The 24896-nt window shown below is 40.5% G+C and overlaps 2 protein-coding genes across 2 annotated transcripts; both read right to left on the bottom strand.

Annotated features, from left to right (window-relative positions):
• Nucleotides 1-309: 309 nt before the first annotated feature.
• Nucleotides 310-13114, bottom strand: cops7a (COP9 constitutive photomorphogenic homolog subunit 7A). Its single transcript, XM_041942084.1, has 8 exons — nt 13037-13114; nt 7693-7815; nt 5942-6017; nt 5092-5180; nt 3986-4188; nt 3771-3876; nt 2168-2331; nt 310-903 (listed from the first exon to the last, which is right to left on the bottom strand). The coding sequence occupies exons 2-8, from the start codon at nt 7813-7815 to the stop codon at nt 864-866; spliced, it is 801 nt and encodes a 266-aa protein (XP_041798018.1). The 5' UTR covers nt 13037-13114; the 3' UTR covers nt 310-863.
• Nucleotides 13115-13795: 681 nt separating this feature from the next.
• On the bottom strand, nt 13796-24464 carry si:ch73-86n18.1 (uncharacterized protein LOC564061 homolog). Its single transcript, XM_041942316.1, is given in 8 exon segments — nt 13796-13973; nt 14217-14332; nt 19658-19692; nt 19695-19805; nt 19908-19969; nt 19971-20037; nt 23012-23122; nt 24374-24464. Coding segments are annotated over 8 exon segments (771 nt in total).
• Between the last annotated feature and the right edge of the window lie 432 nt (nt 24465-24896).

The raw sequence follows: 24896 nt of genomic DNA on the forward strand, positions 1-24896 counted from the left end.
CAGGCAATTTCAAGAGGCAATTTTGACATTGAAATAGAAGCTCTGGGCAAAACATACTCATATGAAATATGAATGCACTTGGTGTGTGTGTGGATGTGTGTGTTGCCATGCTGGTTGCGCACAGGGGAAGCCTCAGCGCTATAATACATTAGTCTCTTTGGGGACATGCCCTAATTAATGGCTTGACCTCCTAACGGGTAGCCCCCTTCTGCGAGTTAACATTTAGCTGTGCACCCTCCAGAGATGCACTTTGAAGCGCATTTAATAAAAGAAGTGACAGTGACATTAATGAGACAGTCAGGATAAGTACAGGGCTTCGTTTTATTTCCCGACAATTTATATTCAGATTTTATACATGTCTCAACTCAGCAGAGAGAAAAAAAAATACAAAGCAACATAGAATTAATCTAAACCAAAAGAACATTTTTAAACCAACGATACACACATACGCATCAAATACGCTGAACCTGTTTCTGGTCAAAGGCAACTGACTGCAGACTGTTTCTGTCTTGATGTGTTACAAGTGCTGTGTGTGTGTGTGTGTGTGTGTGTTTGTGTGTGTATACACTGACAGTCCACCTGTTGGGCTATTGAAGAACTGCAAAAGAAGAGTGGATGTCACACCTGTCAATTCAATCAGCCAGTGTGTGTTTCTGAATCCATCATGGTGAGATTTGGTGACGAGAAAAATTCCCATGAAGCTTCCTGGTTTAATGGTGGCGAGTGTATGTGACAAGAGTGTCCGAGAACATTGTTCTGAACGTTGTTGAATGTGTCCGTTTGTCCGTCAACATGTCCACGTGTCCGTTAATCAGTGAGAGTGTCCATTAGTGCAGCTGTCTCCATATCTCAGTCTCTTGTCTTCAGTTGGACTTGGACCAGATCTTCCCACTGCCACGCAGCCTGAGTGGGACACAACCAGTATTTAGTATTTCTGCATTGAAATTGATCTCAGTGGATTTTCTACTTCTGCAAATTGAAAAGAATTTTTTGTAAAGAACCTATTTCTAATAATAACAACTGCTGCACAATCAGTCCCATCCTTTAAATAGCTTTATAAAGAAATGGTGTCAAAACTCATTTTAATTCGAGGATTGAGGTTAAGCTATCATTAATTTGGATTTCAAAACATTAAGTGGATCTTCATTTGAATGAAGTGCAGCGCTGAGTGATGAAAATTATAGGGCTATATGCTTCGTCAAAATGTGACAGGCAGCCCAGAAAATAATCACTGCTTTCTGTTCGGCAGCAACAACATAAACAGCAGACACGCAGAGCACCTCCTCTGATCACTGGAGGGGGAAACGGTTCTTTCAAGAGGAGAGCATGAAGGGCATTTGTATATCCAGTGACATTTTACAATCCAGGACAGATGTGAAATTAGCCATCGGTAATTGGGCCGGATGGAAGCAGAACAGAAAGACTCCCTGATAGCAGGGTTAGAACACCGCTGCAAAACACTGATGTGCATCTGATAATAAAGCTACTTCATGCAGACACATGCACACGCTCACACACAGACAAACCACTTCCACTAGCAGCTGGCTTTTTAATGTTTATTGAAAAAAATGGAAACATAGCGGGTTCTCTGTTGAATTAACTTTGCTCTCTAAAAGAACATTGGACTAATGGCTTTAATTTAGTGTTTGAAGCAGAGTCTTTATAGTGCTGGGGTTATAACTAGGTAAATTCGTATTTATAAGGCACCTTTCAAAAACCACAGTTACAAAGTGCTTTACAGAACAAACGGAGAAGCAGCAATAAAAGAAACTTAATGGAAAAAAAACTCAACATGCAGCTTTTTGTTCCAATTTTGTGACTTGGAGAAATAAATGGCATTTCTTGCTTGAAAAAAACAAAAAACAAACACAAAGTTGAGCGTACATTAAAGAGCGTACCAACAATTCTGAATAAAACATCATTTCAGAAAATTATTCTACATGGCCAAACATATTTTATGTGTTCAATTTCTGAAATGTTTGGCCATGCTTTAGAAAAATGAATGCAATTTCTATGCAAACTCTTGATGGTTCATTTGTATGAAAAGCCATACCAACCAAGATGCTCAGAGAACTTCTTCACACGGTCAATATTAGGCTGCCTCCCTCCCTGTGTATAGTCACATACCTCCACATAATAAATACAAAGGTTATGTCACAGTACTCACCCTTTCACCTTTGAACTTTTTTTGCCTGGTTGTCGTGGTTCCTGAGAGGAGGCGGGGTCTCGTGGCTCTGCAGGCTGGTCTGCGTCCTGATTGGAGGCGGCTCCAGCAGGGCCTGGCGACGGAGAGGCGGCGCTGGCCTTTAATGTTTTCTGTAGGTTTGAGACCTGAGGGAAGAGTGAAGACAGGAGAGATTAAAAATGAAAGATTTAAGAGGAGGGGTGAGTTAAAGGACAGGTTCACAATTTTTCCAAGTCTGTCTTAAAACAATAGTCAGGTTCCCAAAGGAACACTGAAAGAGGTTTTGTTGGGTTTTAACTGTTACTACTGTTCATACTGGCTGTTAAGAGATTCTGTCCTAATGCACTTTCAATGTAAGTGATGGGAGAAAGAAATCCAGTCTGTAAAAATTTAAGAAAATGTTATATGATGCTAAAGTTACAGTCCATTTAGTATAAACATCCCTCTGCGGGTTTCCACAGTGTTTCCTTGCTGAGCTGCAGTTGAGGGGCAGTAACAGTAAGACTGAATTTCATTCTAAGGACACTGTAACCTTGCTTGTATTTGTGCAGATACAGAGGACTGTGATTTTGTTTCCCCATCATTTACATTAGATACAGTACACCTATAATGGTCAGTTGGTGGCCCAAAGGCCACATCTGGCCCACAGGATAATAGAGTTCAGAAAATGGGCACATCTTACTTACCAGTGGACAAAGCCCTGAGAGTGACAGGCGATTAGCTTGCCCACCCCTGGCAATGAGCCAAAAAGGCTGTAATTCATAGTTCACCTGCTCTACAGAATCAGATTATTCTCCAACTCCATCCCCTCTACTCCATGGACCCACCATCAAACCGCTCGGCTCCCAGGCTGCCCATTCCCTGGAGCCGACAGCAGCACACTGGCCAGATATGGGAGGTAAGCCCAGAGTTGTCTGAGAATCACCAAGCTTGTCTCTAAAATGCTGGAGGCGTCACTTGGGTTTATTTTTGTTGGCCAACTGTTGTACCAAACTGAGTCCTTGGGTGGAGGTCTAACAGCACTTTCTAGTTAAGTATGAAGTTATCATTATCGATTTTTTAGGAGTCTGTTCACACTGATATAGGCTAATAAAAATAACATTAAATTTGCAAGAAAGTGAAAATATTAAACAATAATAAGCTCACTGGGCGTAAATAAATTTATTTTTGTTATTTGAAAGTCCAGGCCCCCCAGTGTCTGCTTAGAAACATTCTGGCTCTTGGACAGATGTAATGGAGGACCCCTGCCGTACACAGTGGGAAGGGAACTCTTCAAAGTCAGAAAGAACAAGAGGAATGATTACTGCCAGCAAAACCGGTTTCAGTGTTTACACGAGAACCTGAATGCTGTTTTAAGACAGAGGAACTGTGAAGCCATCCTTTAAAGTTAGAAGTATGAACACACTGCTGTATGACTTTACCCTCAAAGATGCGAAAAAAGAAACATGCAGTCAGGGGGAAAACTAAAATACCACATGTAGCTGGAAGCAGAGAAACAGAGATGCGGAAGAAGGAAGAGACACATTTACTGAATTTTCTGGGGGGAAAGAGAGACAACTGTGGGCAGAAGGGATCTGGGACGGACCTCTGTTTCCACTTGGACTTTGACCTTTAACTGGCTCTCTCTGTATTGATTTGCCCTCGAGACCTGCTCCTCAATACCGCACAGCACTGCCTCACACCCTGTACACCTGAGTGTGAAAACAGGGAGACAGAGAGAAAATTGTTAGGAGTTAGGAAAACAGATAATTGAGACATAAATCTAAAGTGTGTGCACAGGCACATAGAGGTGATACTGACCACTCCTGCAGCGTGTTGATTATGTTTGGGAGCTCGTTGGGGCCCAGGTCACGACCCACGCTGCAGTCCACCTCCACCTGCTGGTTCCTCTGGTCCAGTTTACCCTGGATGATGTCACAGTAAACTGCCTCGATCAGCAGGTCCTCCAGCTCCCGCACATTCTTCAGCTCGAGCTGCTGCAGGAGCAGCGAGTACGGCAGGCACTGAGAGGGGAAAAAGAAACGATGAGACCCTCACATTCTCTTACTCTTTAACCAAGGTGCGCAGGCAGATAATTTGATTCTACTTTAAAGGTTTGATGGAAAACGACAAAAAAAAATGCTGCAGTGAAATTGCCTATTTGTCTAAATGTCACTGCCAGAGGAAAATGAAAGGAGAGTTTTGACAATTTAACAATCCTCCACTGGGCAATTAGAGAGTTCAAGCCTACATACAGGGAAAGTGGTGACATATTAAGGACAAAAACAGGGGCAAGAGTGAAAGGAGCAGTGGTAGCAGAAACTGAGATTAAGTAAAAGAAAAAGAAAGACAGAATTGGTGAGAATAATGAATTAATTATTTATCAGGCGCAGAGAAAGAAAAGGGCATAACCAACATGGTGACCAGGTCTCTCTTGAGACTGAGCCCCTGTGTCTGAATGAGATTACCTGCCTAAATAAAGGTTAAATAAAATGAAAAAAAGGCTGGGAAGTGCAATTGAGAGATGCCTTAAAAAAAGAACATTTAATACTTCATTATACACAAGGAGAGACGGGTAAGAAGTCTAAAGTGACATGAGCAGTAGTGGCTGTGCTGACAACTTTCACTTGAGAAACTTGAGAGTGACAGGCTTGTCTGTTGATGTGATTCTAATTTAGCTGATATAAAAACAGCCACAAGCTTAAAGTCACAGCAAACCTCACATGAACTCTTTGAACAAAATAGCAAAGCCCTATCTAAAATCAGAACTGTTAATACATAATTAATATTTTGCTTCATGAAGCCTACAGCAATGTGATGGCTGCAGAAATTAGATTTATTTTCTATTTTTGATACAAATACAACAGTAGAGTTCATCCATGCTTTTCTGTGAATGCTGCTACTAAGAGAAAAGAATGAACGAGTACCTTGAGGTTGGACGCCAGGCTGATGATGGACAGATGGCGGAGTTTGTTTCTCTGTGCGGGGGTCAACTCCGGAAGAGAGGCTGCTCTCTCTACAGCAGCAGACAAGAACATGAAATGAAAAAGAGGTTGCAAAGGGAAAAAAGATACCAGAGCAGTGTGTAAGTGTCACTCTGCTGAGGGTCAAACAGTCACCCATAATCGTGGCACTACTTATTACTCTGAAATGTAGTATTACACAGAGACACTCAGGTGAGTGTGGAGCTGTTTAAGCAGTCAGAGAACAGATTTGGGAGGAAGTCGGTCTCCAGCGACTGTGTCTCCTGCTGCCATGCTTCCCTGGTGACAGGACTCACACCCTCTGAGACAGCATCTCTGACAGCTCCTCTAAGGGCTCCACTACACAGCTCTATGAAAGTAAATGTGCGCCCCGTCGACATGACTTGAAAGGGAAGGGAACGATAAAGTAGGCTACATTCTTTTTCCAGGCTATTGGTTGATATTCAGCATAAAATTAGAGACAATTAACATTCCACTTTTGTTGAAGCTTCCCAACGCATTACACAGACAGCAAATTAAGTCACAAAAGATTAGTTTATTGTTCATTTGTGCCAGCACTGCTGCAAAACCGAAAATCATCAGCCAATCAAGAGGCTTGATGAAAAGTTGCCCAAAACAGATAAAAGCACTCCAGTAATTTGGTCTGTGAATAACCTGCCTGCAGTGTCTCAGGTGAGGGAGCTTAAGCTGCTGTGTCAAGGTGTCTGCCTTGCAGCAAAGAAATACAGCTCATAATAAAAGAGTTGCAGGGCTGCCCTATTACTTATTTACACTGTGCTTCCACTGCAAATACCTTTGTAGTCGCAGTAGGTTCCATAGGCAAAGAGGTTGAGGAGCTGGTACACTGGTGCATGAGGGCCATTCTCCAGCTGTGGTTTATCGAGGGAAGATGAGAGGAAAGAGAAAATGATGTGGCAGAACACAGAAATAATGAGACTCTCTACAAATAAAACTGTGCAACTGCATTTTATCTATGCACAATGAGCAACTCTGAGGAGAGGTCTTGCTCAGTCTCAGAATAAGAGAGAGACCACATGAAGATATGACGACTTAGAAGGGTTGCATTCGCACCTGGTATCAAAACCTGTCGCTGCTCTCCAGTGATTCTGTCTGACAGACTTCAGATCTCTGCTCAAGAGTCAAATGATGGATCATTTCCATAGTGTTTCCTTCTCAGCGGATGTGTTGTTACTATTATTATTATCATTAGTAGTAGTAGTGGTATCATTATTATTTCATTTCACCATATGGAATCTCATTCTTATTTCAGACTGCCTCACATGTTAATGTAAACACCTGGGGGGATAACTACTCTACTACTATGAAATGCAGTGAAGAGCAAAAGAAAATGTTTTCTACTGTTAAGCCACTACTATTATTTAAAAAGATAACACTTGGAAATGCAAGTGTTTATTCATGCCACAAAAGGAAGGCTATATGTAAGGCAATATTATAAATAAACAAATATTGAGTGAGATTTTTTCATAAAACTACTCACTACTGCCTGTTTCATTTATATTCTACTGGACTGGACCTGCTATGAGCCATTGAAACAAACACTAGAGCAGAAAAACAGAAAAAACAGAAAAAAAAGGGAAACAGAAAGGTAAAGCTTTGCATTATAACAACAGGCTGTTGCATCGTTGCTCTTTTGTCTTAAAGAACTTTATAATGTATTTTTTTCATTTGCTGTAATATTCTTTACTGCGCTCACTGAAGTATTGTCATTGTCTGAACCATTCCGATATTTCTCTTACTGTTTCTCCGCCCATCTCTCTCATTCGCAGTTTCGACCTGGCTAGTCTCTCTCACCCCCTCCATTTATCCAATAAAACAGTGCAGCAGATTTTACACCTGCTTTTCTCAGACCTTCAATTTTACTTTCAATGCATTCTGCAGCAGCACCGCTGCTTCCATTTTACTCATAAAAAACCTTGGCATGGTCTTTTGGTAAGTAAGGACAAATGCAATTTGACTGTTCAATGCATAAAAAGGGACACAAATCCTTAATAAATATCACTCCTGGTCTGCATCCTCTCTGGGGCTTTCCTTAAAGAAAGGAACAATGGTGCTGCACAATCCCACTCTCCTGTAACAGCAGCATTTCACTTCCAAAATAGGGTGTTAACTGCGTATTCTCATGCAATTTTAATATACAAAATACGCAATATGTTGCTAATGTACTTTTTGAAATTGATAGCAGCATCACGCCCAGGAGTTCTATATATAGATGTGTTGATTGGGAGGTGAGTTGTGACTCTGATTACATCATTGGTGCACAAATGCATACACACTTCCACGTAGATGATAAATTCGGTCCAATGTGTTTAGGAAATACCCATGTTAATATTACACTATCAATGTGGTAACATGCATCACTGACCCCTCTGAATGTGGTTTGGTGCATCAGATTCTCTATGTATCTGTGATACATTAAGATTAACTGTTAAGTTGTGATTAAGAAGGATTTTCTAATGCAAGGTCTGAAAAGGTCCCAAAAGACACAAAGGGCGAGGAAGATAAAGTGCAAGAGAGTGTGTTTACCTCTCTGACATTAGGCAGCTCCAGGATGTCAGAGAAGACGTAGAGGCCTGGGGTCTCCAGCAGAGAGCTGACAGCCTGGGCCAGTGCTGAGCCTGACAGCGACAGGAGCTGCTCCACCTCCATCTGATGCCAGGGGACACAGGTGACAGAGACACGGTCAGCAGGTTGGACAAAAGTACTACAGAGAATCGCATAAGAGCAGCAACTTACGTAGAAAGTGATGATGATGATCTCTGTTACTGCCCTGGCTCTGCCTTTTTATATCATGGTGTTAGAAAATGCCATCTAGGGACACCATGTCACAATCATCTTATATTTCTTTATTAACAATATCAAAGCTCTATTAATGGACTCAGCATGTGGGTATCTTTGTCATGCCCCTTGAAACAAAGTCCAGTCACATGTGGTCTGCTGAAAGGATATGGAATTGAACCAACAATTCTTCCTTTTCATCTAATGTCTAACAGCCAAGTACTCTTGACCAAGGCACTTAACCCTCAAATTACCTGGAGAGCTACTCAGATAGAGGAAGAGTAGCTGCAATGGGTCGCGCCAATACGGACAAGAAGTGTAATGAATGCCAAGCAGGGCATGTATATTCATCAAAACCCATTCCCTGCATAGAGATGATGCAAATCCACTTTGGGCTGAGGGCAACACCAGAATAATTACCTAAATAGTGACTGGAATCTGCCAGTGCATCCAGCAAACATTTAGTCTCCACAAAGTAAATTCCAAAAAAATGAACAAAAAAACACCCAAGACCATTTCCTGATGCAAAACCTCATGTCTCTCTCTCTCTGTGTGTGTGTATACATATATGGTAAAATTACACAAACATCAACACAAACACAAACACACACACACACACACACACACACACACACACACACATATGTGTATATAAACATAAAAAGCATGGAGAGGTTGTCAGTCTGATTAGAATCGTGTGTTCCCATTCAAACAGACATTTCCAAAATTAATGCAACAGAATGTCTCGATACCAAATGCTGAGCAAAGGCTAGTCTGACTGGTTCTTATTCATCTCAGTCAGTGCTTATGGTGCTGATGAATTGTATCATCCTTAATCTGATATATTTCGATGAACACATACACATCTTCCATATGCTGTCCCACTGGGCTAATATCAAGGGGGTCTAAAGAGCACGTTCTCAGGCAAGCTGAACAGATGAGCAGGCATGTGTTGCAGCCAAACAAATTAACCCGCACTGTTTCAGAAACAGCACCTCTTTTCATTTCAGGAATTTTTAAAAGTCAAATCAGGCGCTGAATGTGGGGCTGGACTGCATCCATGTTTTTATTTATATTGAATTTAAAAGGAGGATAGAACTGGCTGCATTTCAGTGAGAAATGGCTTGAGGGATACATGGACCTGTTCGATATTCAGGATGCAGCCGTTCAGATACAGAGTACCTTGGTGACCAATGTAAAGGTAAATAAATAGAAGGAAATAGATAAATAAATACAGTATTTTGGATATTTTGTCAAGCAGTAATGACCTTAGATGATGACAACATTGTTGTTGCTCTACACTCTTCTCAATTACTTCTAGCTATTATTGTCATCTACAGTTGTGTTAAGGTGGCCCTTATTTAAGGATCAAGGCAACTGATGCTGCATATGCTGGCTGTGCATTTGTCCTTGAAAAACAGTAAAATGGGTCGTTCAAGACAGAAGAAGAGCGTTCTTTGATTAGGAAATTAATAAAAGAGGGGGAAACCCATAAAGAAGTGCAGAAAATGATAGTCTGTTCAGCTAAAATGATATCACACGCTTTAAAATGGCAGCCAAAACCAGAAAGGTGAGGAAGAAAAAGAAAAACGACTATTCGAATGGATCGGAGAATAACCAAACTGGCAAAGGCTCAGCCAATGATCAGCTCCAGGAGGATCAAAGAAGATCTAAGGTTGCCTGTCAGTACTGTAATAATCAGACGATATCTATGTGAAGCCAAGCTACCAGCAAGAAGCCCCCACAAAGTCCCATTGTTCATAAAAAGACATGTGCTGAAGCGGTTACAATTTGCCAAGGAACACACTGACTGGCCTAAAAAGAAATGGTGTAATATTTTGTGGACTGATGAGAGTAAGATTGTTCTTTTTGGGTCTAAGGGCCACAGACAGTTTGTCAGACGTCCTGCAAACACTGAATTCAAGCCACAGCACACAGTGAAGACAGTGAAGCGTGGCGGTGCAAGCATCATGATATGGGGATGTTTCTCATACTATGTAAATTTCTCTTTGGAGATTAATAAAGTACCTATCTGTCTGTCTGTCTATGGTCTTGGTCCTATTTATTGCATACCAGGGATCATGGATCAGTTTGAGTACATCAGGATACTGAAAGAAGTCATGTTGCCGTATGCTGAAGAGGAAATGCCTTTGAAATGGGTGTTTCAACAAGACAATGACCCCATACACACCAGCAAGCGGGCAAAATCATGGTTCCAGACAAACAGCATTCAAGTAATGGAGTGGCCAGCACAATCCCCTGACCTTAATCCCACAGAAAACTTGTGGGCTGACATAAAAAATACTGTTAATGAGGCAAATCCAAGAAATGCAGATGAATTGTGGAATGTAGTACAATTGTCCTGGGCTGCAATACCTGTTGACTGGTGCCAGAAGTTGGTCGACTCCACAGACCACAGACGTGAACCAGTTATCAGGAACCGTGGTTATGCAACTAAATATTAATTTATGATTCTCAGGAAAGTTGAATCTTCAAGCATTTCTTAGTTTATACAGCACATTTTTGAGTTTGTAAAGACAGATGTCAACACTGCTATTTTTTTAACATTATATTCCTTGACATTCTGTAAAATACAATCAAATTGAATTACTTTTTCCAGTTTTCTTGCTTTGAAATAGAATGTGCAGTGTCCCCAATGCATTTGTGTTCATTAAAATACAATTGTATATGTACAATGTATTGTACATATAATTGACTTTTGCATGCTAAAACAGGCACCACCAACTCTATGCAAAACATTTTACATTTGTTTTGCTATTATTATTGTTTTACTGATATGCATTCTTACAGGGAGCTATAGATTCAAAATGGAGTTAGAGAATCAAACAAAATTTTTCATAAATAATAAAATAAAAAAGGTACAAGGGTACTCAAAGAAAAACAATATAAAATTGGATTTGGCAGTTGTGAGCTTCCACTCTTGTATAACATACCCAAAACTTAAAAAGGCAGCACTCACTTCAATAGACTCTCAACTCTAAAAAAATGGTTCATCTATATTTCCCATAATCCTCTTCAACCAAAACGGACCTTAAGATCACAGCAAACCACTTCTAAGACTTAGGATTTTACTAAAACAAAGTGCAACTTGGTGAGATGATTTAATGCTAAATTTAGCAGCATTTCAACAGACAAATATGTGCTGTTTTGCAGATAAGGAAGGCAACTTCAGATGGTCACATCCGTAATAGAATTTTAACTGGAATTCTCTTCATACAATACAGACAGAAAAGACATATTCAACCCTTTAACAACCTGCAGTCTGCATCAGACCAGTCACTGCAAACTCTAAATCTACAATATTTCCAGTGGATGACTGATGTAGCCATAAACCCAGGGAGTCCGGAGCTTGAATATTCACTCAGTGTAATCATCACATAGCTTCAATGAAGAGTTGAAAGAAGTTGATAGAGAATATATAGTACATACTACTCTGAAACTTTCTGGGAAATGATGACTTTAACAACCTTAAAACTGCATAAGGGTAAACAAAATGATAAAACTTAATGTTAAGGGGTTAACTGCATGTAGATAGTGGTAAGAAGATGATTGCAATGTCCGAGTCAAGTGAAGGCACTGTTACTTTAAAGATATAAAATCTAAAACATGTATGGGAGCAAAGATAAAGATCACGGAAAATGTTTTAAGAGTGGAAGTCACAGTCATTTTTTTTCTGAAAAAGAGAACATGGCGGTATGATATACTGTATGTGTGTTGCAAGTTAAAATTATATTACTTTAAGTGTTATGAATGGATATACATGAAAAAAAATCTAAACTACCATAAACAATTATACTACTTAGTAATTAATCTGTCTCTTAAATTATTTGACTAATCATTAAGTCCATAAATAATCAGTGAAAACAGTGCGAAAGATGCCATCACAGTTACCCAGAGGTCAAAAGGACATCTTGAGATTGCTTGTTTAGTCCAATTAAAATTCTAAAACCCAAACAAATTGATTTTAAAAGTATATATAGCTGAGAAAATCACAAATCCCTCAGATAATCAGGTAATGCTGGTCATTTTAGCAGTATAAATGACTTCAACAATACATTGATCAACAAAACCTTTGTCAGTCAACAATCTCTGCTGATTGACTGTTCAGTCACTCTACTAAGAATTTCACTGCTAATTGACATTAACAACGTATGTTAAGCCTTTTCTCTTCTTGCCAGACAAAATCGTCTCTGTCAAAAGGTCTGATAGTCAGATTTCTGTTGGTCACAACGGGGACTGAACAGCACTTCTACTTTGGAATGGCTGTGACTACGAATGTGGCGGAGTGCACTAAAATACTGCCTGAGCAAAATAAACTTGCTGAAACTGGCAAAAACATATAAAAACTACTAACACACACGCACGCACACACACACTTTCCCGCAACATGTAATAACAGGTATTTACACCTACTCCACTTCCCCCTTGCAGTGATATTACTTTGAATGCTCAAACAGTAACGTTAATAGGCAGAGACTTGTGTTAGCAGCGTTTAATGTCACTGTCACACCGACACTCTTCAAGCGCTCACTTACGTATCAAAATAATTGATCAAAATTTAACACAAACCCAAAGTCGTTTTTAAGACACTTCACTAGCCTTGTAAGGTAGTGATAAAGGGAGACGGTAGTAAACTACTTAACGTTCAAATCAGGCTTGCTCAGCCAAACTCCCTGCACATGAAATAACGTTAGCTCTACCGCTAAATCATACAGTTAGCATTAAAGCTAATGGCCTTCTCTGCCAACACACATCAACGTAAATGACAGATAAAGAGCTTGGCGTACAGCACATTTATAGCGTCTCGGGCACAAGGTTGACTTACAAAGGTCAGTTAGTTAAAATTTGTGTTAGCCATTCTTGAAACTCAAGTGTGTCATGCTAGCTCAGTTGCTAACGGCCAACCAATGGCAACGCTTCACTTAACCGTTGACGTTAGGCCTTGGTTCATTATAAGCCTTTCTAGTGATTCAAATCATACAACCATGCGCATAAATAACTGGGAAATACGGTAAGCATGTGAATGCTTTCACAAAAGCGTTAAAATAAGGCTGCGTGTGTTCAAATTTACCTTGTTGTGTTGGTTTCTGGTAGACAGCCTCTCGATTATTCAGTTCCGCTGTCAGCTTACGTACGACAACAAAGCAACGTAATCTTTGATTGGACAATAGAGTCAAGCGGAGGGACGAGCGTGGCTGTCGATCAACTGCTGTATCATGGGATCGGGGAGAATAGCGTCACCTAGCGGTGATTTAACTTACACCACGTGCAGCTGGAAAGATCAGTAGGCTCTTCGGCTGCGGTTCATAAACTGGAGGTCAGCAGTCCCTAAATACATTTGAAGGGGTCAGAAAACGTCTTGTGTCCTGTTTCTAGTTACTGTCTTTTCTATTGAAATTAAACAATGCAAAAGGGCAAAATCTAAACTCTTGTCACACTAAGACCATCACATGTGACAAGAAGTCACAAGTACACATGTGAACAAACTATAATTTATCTTCTTGTATAATGTAATGTTTTTCCTGTAGATTTACACAAACTTGATGGTAAACCTGAAATGTCTTGATGGCTGTGCATCATGGGACTAGTATTGCCTGCCTATTTACTCCAATAAGCAGTATCTCAACATAATGGACAGATTTTGGCAACTATACCTTCTATGAAAAGAACAATATGTCCTGTGCATATGTTGTATGCCACAAAAATTACCTTTAGATGTATGAGTTTTATTTTCTATAATCCCAAACATGCAACCATACACTGTTTATCAGTTAAGTTTTTTCTGTCAAAACCCTGTGCATTTTCCAGACTTTCCTGTTCTGCAGTGTCTTCAGGTGTATGAGGACTCAGTTGAGCTGAATGAATCCATCTGGCAGACCCGTTTATAAATGTGATTGCAAGGAACATCGAACCATGTCTTTGAGTGGCTGTCTAAGGTGGCACAATCCTCCTCATGTTCTCCTCCTGACTGGTGGTTTTCTGGCTCTGAGCCCCACTGATCCTAATATCTTCGACAGAGGGAGAGAGCAAGAAAGGCTCATAGACAGTTCAAGCTTTTAAATGACAACTCTAAACATTGTGACAAATGTGAAAAACAGTATCACCTCACCCAATCCCTTGATTCACCAGTAACTTTATTTATATCTAGAATTTTCATACTTACAACAGGCTGCTTATTATTTTGCTTTGGACAGTTCTTTCTATTCCTGAATAAGTGACTCATTGCATGAAATATTAACATGAGATGGTACTTGTGTTGCAGTGTTGTGTTGTCCACACATCTCCAGTCTCCTTTTTTCTCTATATCAGACAGGCAGACAGTTTTCATCAAATCCACCAATTCTCTCGCTTCTTTTTCCTGAGCAACCTGAAGTTCAACACACACAAACACACACATTCATTCATCATTGACATAATGTCATCCCTAGCCCTAAATCTTAAATTCTCATCTGAAGCCTATTTTTAACTTTAATGGCAAGTCTTAACGCTTTAAAAGTCCTTTATAGAGGAAAGACCAGACAAATAGTTTCAGAAATGTGCTACCTCGAGGTCTAAATCATCTTACTGAGGTAAGAAGTATCTACTGTACTTCTTATTAGAGTTTTATTATGCTGTGGGGGATCTTCAGTTGTTAACCAAATCTTCGACTAAACTGTAATTCTTTGAAAATATAAATTTAAGCCCTATTTCTATACAAAACGGGCCATTTTCTGAGCAGACATTTTCACTTGTCACAGCAGGAAAAGCACAGGTGCTACTGATATCATCACTGATGGCTCTGTTGTATTCAAGTGTCCCAGTAAGTGATTACATTGTGAGCCAGCATCCACAGTACGAGGGCCCTTAAACTGAAGCAGCTAAATGGAATTCAGACATCATACTCTCCGCCAGGTTTACACCCGTTGGGGATCATGTGTTTGTGTGTGTGTGTATGTGTGTGTGGTTGTCTGAAGCCAATCTGGCATTCTATTGGACCCATCAGCCTGACATTTTTTGTGCACATTTATGAATGTATGCTCAAGGACCTCTCGTGCTTGTGGTGATTCACAATTTTTGAAAAAAACCTGTTTTATTGTCTGCTCTGTTTTATACCGCCATTGACTGCTGACTCGTCGTTCCTCTTAAGTGGCCAGTAAGGGCCACTAGTGATAACACCTACTATAATCCAGCGACCGGCAAGGCTAAAAAAGAAGGGTAACTCTTAAAGGCCACATCTTGGCCTTTGTCGTGGCATCCATAGAAAAGTTTGGTCTCATCTTGAACCAGAGAACCTTCAGATTAATTAAGTTAGGCAAGATACAAGAGGAATAAATCCCCGACATGACCTTCGTGACTTTGACAGACCAGCAGTCTACTGAGTGCACTCTTAGTTTTATTATTTGCACTTCTGCTTTAACTGCCTTCCATAAAAACAGGCCTGTCGCATCAGGTCACTGAAGTCAATGTATACAAAGGCTGATAAAGGTATAGTTTGTCCTAAGAAGAAGAAGAAGAAGCTAAAAGGTGAGTCATTACTCAGTCCTGTATTACTCTAGTGTTGGAATTTGCCCTGCTTTTCGGGGATCGTATGATAATAATGAAGGGACAGCAGCAGATCATGTGGCATGCTCTTTTCATGGGATATCGGTTCAGCTATGCGGGTGATGCTCTTGCTCCTCACTGCAGCTCACGTCTTTTAAGGTGGACGTGGTGTTAACATTTAATTCATGCAGCCTATTCATTGTGGCCCAGTTACAAGTCATTTTCTCTACATTTTTGAATACCCACGAGCCTAAATTTCCAAGAACAAACTAAACCAAGAAAGAGGGAAAATGTGATTTAAAGTGCTTGCTCCTCACTGTGGTGAACCAGCTGTTAAAACATACACAGTATCTGTCCTTTATCTCAGCATGTGGATGTGCAGAGAAAAACACTAATTTAATGATGAGTGATCATGTTTTCTGCCCCACATATCTTCAATCAGTCTAACTAATCCAGCTGTTTTTCTAAGACTTCATATAGACTGCTGGCACCACTAACTAAAAATAACAAGCTGATTATTTGCTGGCAACAATTTTTTGTTCCAGAGACTGCTTCACACAACAGTAATCAATACTACAGTACATTAGATGGGTAAATGTGTAAGACATTAAAAGCTGCAAACTACATTCAGATACACGGTCCAGACTGTCCACACTGGCCTTTTTAATCATGGAGTGATTTATGATTTGCTTGACGACTTTGTTATTGTTTGCCCTCCGATCATAGCACTTACTGGGAGAGCTAATTGATTTAGTGAACAAGACTCAAACAACACGCTCACACACTTTTAATGGAGAAACTTCGCCAAATTTTCATTCATTTTTCCTGCCACCAATAATGTGCTCAATTCCTCAGACACAGACAAGCTGGTGAGTGACCTCAACATCTTTTACACAGCCACGAATTAAACACATAGAATTGGCACCCTGGATGAATAATGACCTATACATACAAGGGTGGAACTGAGGTGAAGGAAGACAAGTCTTCAGGTGCATTATCAGCAAATGACGGAATCGATGATTTATTTTAATGAACAGGCAAGGAATGCAAGGGCCGACTACTTCTCGGTTTTAGTTCATACATTGATCAAGTTTTATGTCTCTTTAAATGAGCATTTTGTCACTGTTTTATCACTGTATCACTGATTGTATTGAAGTAATGGATGTGACTGCCCGTTGGGTGCACTCAATAATTAATTGTTCTTTATCCCCTGGCTGTGTCCCAGAAAAATTAAAGACTGCCCGTGTGCAACCAATCCAACCTCGATCTATCAGTATGCAGCAATAACAGACCAATTTCAAAATGATCATTTATTGCAAAACTCTTTAAGAATCCTGTCTCCACACCCCTTGAAACGTTAGGAAAAAACAACATTTGTGAAAAATTTTAGTCAGGCTATAGACAGCAGGCTGTCTGAGATCTTTCTCATTGGTCCTGACAATCTACATCCCAGTATCCAGTCCTCTTGGTCCCTTATCAGTTAACGTCAAACCAAATGTCAGGAAACTGGGGACGCTCTTTGCCTCGAACCTCACTTATGAGAAACACACTAACAAGTTTATCCAGTCACGTGACCAACATCTGAGAAATATTATCAGAACACAATCAATGCTGAGCTTTAATAACAGTCGAACTGAACAGCACTGCAGAGTTTCATGTTTGCACCAGCTGCTAGATGCACTCACATTTGTCTCCACGGTTTGTGTAATATCAGCTCTTTGCATTGTATAAGCGTCTGCAGAATAAAGATGAAAATATCTTTTTACAGTTCCATAAATGACAAGAAATTACTTTAAGCACATTGCAAAGTATACCCAATTGAAAACATCTGTAAACTGGTGTTAACGTTGAGTGTGTGTTTCTTGGTAGAACCACAAGCAAGTCCACTTGCCTTTGGATGCACTTAGATGTACGACCTGGATGAATGAGAGTCTTCACAGACAGTGTTTCCTGGTGTTGGGCCGTTTGACTGCATATGTGAACAGCTGTATAAAGCCTATCGTGTCTCCAGATGGAGCTGAGTGAAGTCTGATAAATGTCCTCAAGTGATGTCACTTGAGTCACATCCGTTGAGGCTGAAGACTAAAAATTTGAACATTAAAAAAAAAAAATAAAATCTGGGGCTGTGGAAAGAAGTTGTTCGCCAGACCTCTGTAGCTGCTCCTCATCTCTGCTGCAAGTCTGCCAGCACCTACTTATGTCTCATATCTTATAACAGAAAAGAATATAAAACCTCTCAACTTTACTGTACAGTAGCTCTATGAAGATGCTTTTAGCTGTTTATCCCTCTTAATATTTGATGACATGTCACACTTATTCATACTGAGGTTGAACTTGTGTTCTGATTACAGGGGAGCCAGGGGGGCAAACTAAAAGAGCCAAAAGCCCTAGAAGCAACAAAAGTCTGAATTTGGGGTAATCTCAAAAAACGATAACTGTTAGCATTTCAAATGTTGCAATGAATGATGCAAGAATACATAAAAATAATTTTCAAATCTAGTGTCGCATCATTGGACATTTTAAATGTGTGTGCAGCTCTGCCATGAAACACCATGAAAACACACCACTGAAGTCCCATTTGCTTTCATGGGTACTGGTCTGGTGATGGTTAAGGTGGTAGTCGTCATTCATCAAACTGGCGTACCATCAGGTGTTTCTTGTCTCATTTCAACACTAATGAATTGATCTTTGTCACAGCTCTTAGATCAGCTTGTCTGAAGCCCATAAATCACTGGCTCTTATTTCACACAACCATCATTACATTTAGTAACCATGTGGTCTGTACCAGACCAGAATCTCTGCTGATGTCCAGTAAAGACATCTGTAGAGTTGTCTCTCGCTTTCTCCTTCCACATACTTTCAATGCCAGCCTTCATGCTTATTTGGCAGGTGATATTTCAAAAACAGATGTTCATCATCTCACAGGGAATTAATTTTTTGCCTGGCGATACTGAGACAAAGATGCACGAAGTGGCACCAACCAGTAGTTGGTTAAGAAACTTAAACCAGTAGTTTAAGTTTCAAATTGTAGCTTCACAGCTACAATTTGAAACTACAATTTCAAGCTACAATCTTATTTTCTAACTTGAACTTGCCAAATGCTAAATTCCTTGCCACACATTTATCCTGCTCAGACCTTATGTGTATAGACATGAGTAGAAATATGATTAGAAAATTATAGTATTTTGTAACATTGATGTACAAACATTGTTACTTTGGATCAAAACAGTGTGACAGTGATCTTATCTTGGCACAGTTAAATCCCCAAAAGGTAAATTGGCTTAGAGCATGCATATCATTCATTCAGTGATTTTGTTTTAGTTGTGTTAAGTGCAAGTGAGCCATTTTTAAGCCAGTCAGTATTTCCTCTACAGGTGAGACTCAGCTGTATTGTAGCTTCATTTCACTGTTGAAGGAGGGGGAGGGTGAAGAAAGTTGTGTTGCTATGCTCAAGATATAAATGACGGAAGAGCCATTCATTCTTGAAAACTGGAAAAGTAGCCTGTTTGATACAGTTACCTGGATTTGCATGGGAGCAGATCAAAGGGGTAACATGTAGAGTTGGAAACAGCTCTGCACTCCACTCAGCTGTGATTATAGCCCACTGTTGAGTACTTACAGATCGCTTTTGATTATGATTGCGCGTGTAGCTTTTAAAATCTTTTTTATTAACATTCAGATCACAGATAGGCCTTCTTCATGGCAGAAATTTTGACGTGACAATAAAATTATTGATGGCTGCATTGCATTTAGCTGAGCTACTAGCTGTTATTAGTAAGAACTGTCCTTTTCCCGCAATGACAAGTGGACATGTCTGCTCTGAAAAACACTGTGCCCTTAAATCTAACTTCTAATCTTCTAAAGCCATGCCTTTGAAAAGTAAAACCTAGATAAAGTGACCTTGCCTTGGAAAGATGTCTTTATGTTTCCCATCGCTTCACACACACACACGCACACAAACACACACACCCCTCACGTCTTACGTTTTCTTCTGCAGACAGCACAGAGTAACCGACCCAATTAAAGGGAACGAGGAACACCTGTGCCGGTCAGCAGGGCTCCACAGACAAAGTGCTTATTTCTGTCTGTGAAGTTTGCTGATAAGTTGCGTTCAGTTCAGCCCACACACACACACAACACACACTACACACACACACAGAAACACACTAACATGCTGTTCCATAGTATGCGGTATGGTAAGATGCCCATCTCTACACAGCTGTCTCTGCTCCTCAGCCAGTCCAGCTTGTCCCCGCTGAAGTGGCAACACCGATCTCCGACATGAAGAAATCCTCCAGGACGCTCCCTACGCTGCTCAACTGTTAATGAGAGAGAGGGCAAGATAAAAGGATGAGGGGAACAGTAAATCAAAGACAGCAGGAAATGAAGATCTTGTCCGGATTTTATCTACATCCTGCCACCTGTCTGCGAACATGCCCTCCGTCCCAGGGCGGTGTAGTCCTCACACAGCTGGATGTTACGTCACTGAAGTCAGTTTCAAAGCTAGAGGTGGAGAGCGCAGGGGCATACCTGGCACAGGCCTACCAATCACTGAGAGGGAAGAGAGAAAGACAGAAAGAAAGAAAGAAATGTCACGCCCTCCACCTCTGCCCTCTCCTAGTGGCAATCCCTCTCCCCTTTCCCTCCTATCTCTCCCTCTTCCTCTCACACTCCCTCCTCAGGTGGGCGTGTGCAGGCTGGTGTGTGAGGCTCAGACAGGTGCGGTGAATCTGCCTATTAGTAACTCAACTCAACTCACCTGTGGCGGGGCGTGGTCTACCTCTGCTCCTTTGTTCTTCCTCTGCCATAAATACCGGCCTCAATCCATGACTTGATGCCGGACTGTAAACTACACTCCGTCAGTTTATTACCAGCTCCTCGACAGTAGTAAGTTTGCTCAATTGTGCTTGAAAGTAATTTTGCTTTTTTTGCTCTGCCTCAGTTTGGATCACCCCCGCTGCCTTCTGCCTGACGCTCCTCTGATTCCTGACAACTCGGCTTCTCAAACTCTCCAGCCATTCTCCAGTCGACCCACTTCCTCTGCTTCACCTGCCCGCTGCCATCAGCCTCACTTCCAGCCGCCCCATCCAGATCTATCCCACAGCCGCCTTCAGTAAACCCTCTCTCTCGTTGGTCCTGTTTTGTTAATTGTTGGTAGCCTTAGTTGTTCCCAGTAGTTTCTAGTGTGGCCTAGTTCCTTTGTTGGATTCCTATGTTCAGCATTTTATGTTCTTTTGCTAGACTTCTCCTTAGTTATGTTTCCGTCCAGGGTTATCACCATTTGGGCCTGTCATTGAATTTGTGTAAATGTTCTGCTAGGAATAGTTTGGTAGTTGGTCTCACTTCACTGTTTATTGTATTTAGCACTCTGGGGTTTTTGTATTCACTTATTGTAAATAAATTCTTGTAAACTTGTGTACTGAGTCCTTCATCTGCGCCTGAGCCTCTGCCCTCCGAGTCGTGACAAGAAAGAAAGATGCATACATACAAAGTTGTTGCTATACAATGATGCTTTGAGCTAAATGCTAATATCAGCATGCTAGCATGCTGATGTTTCGCAGGTGCAACATCTAGCAGGTACAACCTCGTTCACCTTCTTAGCTTTAGCTTGTTAGCATGCAACCATTTGTTAATTAGCAGGCCTCCGGTCACAAACTGATGTATGAGACAAACAGAATTTCTGACCTGATGGTGGTACGACGGGATCACAAATGTTTCTGTGATTCATCCTGAGGGGAACGTGAACGTCTGTACCACATTTCATGACCCTCCATCCTATAAATGTTAAATGATGAGACCTTTCACTCAAAGCTACAAATGTCAACCTCATGATGGCTGAAAATGTCAGTGGATTATCAAAGTCCTAGGAAAACATGAATATCTGTAAAAACTCATCCATCCAGTAGATGTTGAGATATTTCCATCTGGACCAATGTGGCGGACCAACATTTTCACCCACAAAAGTGTGACTAAAAAAACCTGTTTTTTCCCCCCACCTGGTTCTCATGCTGTTGTGTTTCCTCACCCGCCACTAATTTCTCCCCCTTCAAACACATGACGCTCCTCTGCACAGTCTGTGAATCTCTGCAAGATGTCAGTGCTGCTATTTGCTGGAATAATTGAGTTTGTATGAGCTCCCTGGCGGCTGTGAAGAATTATCATTTACAACATGAACTTTCTCTCGTTTCATTGCCAGATATTTTTCCACATTTGTGTTTCCTCTGTTTATGCCTCCACTTCTCCTTTGCATATTAAAAACTGAATCTTCATGCTTTACTGAAAGAAATAACGCTTTCTATGAAGAGGAATTGATGCAATAAAAGCCATGAATAAAGACAGAAGCTACACATCTATGTGGCTTTCATTACGAGGTACGGTCATTGACACAAACAACATGTCAGGATGAGCTGAAAACTTGATATTGTCACTGGTCAGGTTCAGAGGAATTGAAAGTCAAACCTCTTACTGTCCTTCGCTCAACGATTCAAAATAATATTTGCAGTGTTTTACCTTGATTGACTGTAAGCTGAAATTTGCTGTGGTTAGTGAGCCACATCAGAGTTAGTGCGGATTACAAACAGCTCTTCTTGATAACACTAATGACATATTACCATTTCCTGGCAGGCCTGCTGATGTAAGCACACAGGTGCAGGTGCTGTAGTGAGATTAAATGTGGTTAATACATAGGCTTCACATAAACCAACATGACGCCACTGCTATGAACGGTACTTTAAAACTGTGCTCATATATATTTTACATCTTATAAGGGGAATGTTAAAATGTGCTAGGTTTTTCATATGACAGATGTGCTTTACAGTGCAGTTAATGCGCCTTGATATACAAAATAAAGAGCAGTCTACCTGAATAAAGTGAAAACACTTATATTACCAGCTTACTTGACCCACAGTAGCAATATCTGACTGCTGGGAATATTGGCCATTTTATCATGATGCATCATGTGCTCGTATGTGCCATATTCACAAAGCAGAATTACATTTTTCCTCCACGGAGAGTCTTCCAATATGTTACACATCCAGCTGTCATAAAGAGTGTTACATCTTTCCTTTTATTTCCTTCTCTTGTTGCAAGTCATCATTTTCAGATACTAAAATTGTGCTCAATAGCTTCTGCGTGTGTGCGTGTGTCTATGAATGTGTGGGGTGTGTGTGGTGGTAATACATCAAGCCCGTACATCCCCAGTGGTGTTTGTTTTAAATGAGAGAGTGTCCTCACAAGCACATTATCAGGCTGAGCTGCCAGAGACTGTTGGCCCTGCAGGAGAAATATTTCACAATTATGGACTTTTGTGCTTTTTCTATTACATGACCCTCACTGGACTGGAGAGAGCGCTTTATCTTTTTTATTGCCAATTATAGGTGTCCAAAAGCACACTGAGCTGAAATAAAGAGAGAATAATCAGCGAGAGTGAGGAATAGAGTGAGACAGAGAGATAGACAGGCAGATGTACATGCTCAGGCTGGAGGGCAGGGAACACAGGAGGTTGTAAGACAGTGTTTATACTCACAGAGCACAGTCAGTACGATGTTGGCGCAGATGGAGGCCAAAAAGCCAATAACCATCAGGAGAGCAGTCTGACTCGTCAAACACTCAACGCTCCGCTTCAGTCCCTGGGAGCCTGATTAGACACAAAACAGTCCACAGCATGGTAGCTGTCAATTTACCATTTTTAATCCTCTGGTGTCGCGTCGAGTGCACGCTGCGAGCAAAAGGAGACTGCAGAGCGGAACCATTTGACCAGAATTTAGCTTCATAACATTTAGTTTTCCCAGCAGAAAAAACTGTACGTCCGCTGAAAGTTAGAGTGTTTATCTGTGTCTCTTCTTGTCACATATGCACACAAGCACAAAACTATGCATGTAGACAGATTCAGCTGTGACAAAGTATTCAGGTCGTTAAGGAAAAGTAGCAATGCCACACGAAAGATACACCATTACAAGTAAAAGTCCTGAGTAAAAGCACAGAAATATTATCAGGAAATTGTACTGTTTAAGTAAAAGTACTTATTTGACAGCAGAAACTTAAAAAAATGATATATTACTGCATCATTATTACAGATGCTTATACTTACCTTGTTGATTCAGGTAGAGCTGATTTTAACTATTTTATATAGTTTTGGTAGCTTGATTTCTAAAAATGCGTCATATTTCCTAAAATGACAACATGTTCTGTTTGTAAAATCTTTATCTGTAAAGAAGCTGTTTACTAAAACTGTCAAGTAGATGTTGTCAAGGAAAAATGCAATATTTCCCTCTGACTTATTGCGAAGTCAAAGTATAAAGTAGCTTGAAATAGAAATACTCAGATAAAGTACCTCAGTACGATACTAAAGTACAGATCATTCCTCCACTGGACAGATGACATACACCAGGGTCTAATTGGTACATGCAGTATTAAGATATTTTATGTAGTATGTAAAAATACTTCATTACAATCAATAGTTCCAATACCATACAGTGATTAAGCAATACCTGCACTAAAATGTTGCTTGAGTAAATCTGCAAAGTGCACTTAAGTATCAAAGTTAAAGGTAACCATTATGTTTCTATTTTGTGCACCTTTATACTTTCACACCACCAAACTTCAAAGGGAAATATTGTGCTTTTTACTCCACCACACCCATCAGACAGATGTACTTACTTGTAACTTTGTAGATTAAAATGTTATGATATGACCTATGATGAACACATGATATGATGCATTGTTATGTAGTAGATTAAACCACCCAACAGAGTATGAAATAGATTTTAATTCCATGTTTACATGCTCATGGATTAGTAATAAAAATCCAGTAGAATGATATATCATGTACACACTCTTACACACATGAAATCTCTCAAAATCTTTGTTTCATTTTAAGTCAAGATACTGTCGCTGCGTTGGAGAATGGGCCTGTTCCCTCCAGATATCGGCTGGTCAGTGAACTCCTGCAGGCCGGAGTAGTTTTCTCTGTCCTCCATGGCTGTGATGCCCTTGTTAACACTCTTTCTCACTTTGTCTCTCTTTGCACTGCGCCTCCTCTGGTCCCTAAAGGCTTTGGTATCTCCTCTCCCAAGCAGCAATATTTCTCCTTGAAATTAAATTTGTCTCTGCTGGTTGATTTATCGAGGCACGTCCCCCCCGCCTGCAACACTGCTGCAGCACTACAAGAAATGTGCTCGGAGATGTGCTGTTTAGTTAAACTGCTCTGGACCAACAACTAAAGAATTTCAGCTTTTTGTCAGGTGTTTTCTGAAAAGGACTCTGTGAACCCAAACTGGGCTGTTCTTGCCTTATTTGTTGGCTCTGCATGGTGCATTTCTGCTTGTTGCTGTTGCCCTGTGTTGCATAATCGCAGTTGTTTCGCCATTCTGAAGCTCTGTTTGGAGAAAATTCTGGATATGACAGATGTG

The sequence above is a fragment of the Chelmon rostratus genome, chromosome 8 (assembly GCF_017976325.1).
Source record: "Chelmon rostratus isolate fCheRos1 chromosome 8, fCheRos1.pri, whole genome shotgun sequence".
NCBI lineage: Eukaryota > Metazoa > Chordata > Actinopteri > Chaetodontiformes > Chaetodontidae > Chelmon > Chelmon rostratus.

Coding starts and splice junctions, on each gene's coding strand:
- cops7a (XM_041942084.1), bottom strand. CDS start 7,815: ATGGAGGTGGAGCAGCTCCTGTCGCTGTCAGGCTCAGCACTGGCCCAG. Junction 5,181..5,941: donor AACCTACTGCGACTACAAAG/GTATTTGCAGTG, acceptor CTGCTGCTGTAG/AGAGAGCAGCCTCTCTTCCG. Junction 904..2,167: donor AAAAGTTCAAAGGTGAAAGG/GTGAGTACTGTG, acceptor TGTCCCACTCAG/GCTGCGTGGCAGTGGGAAGA.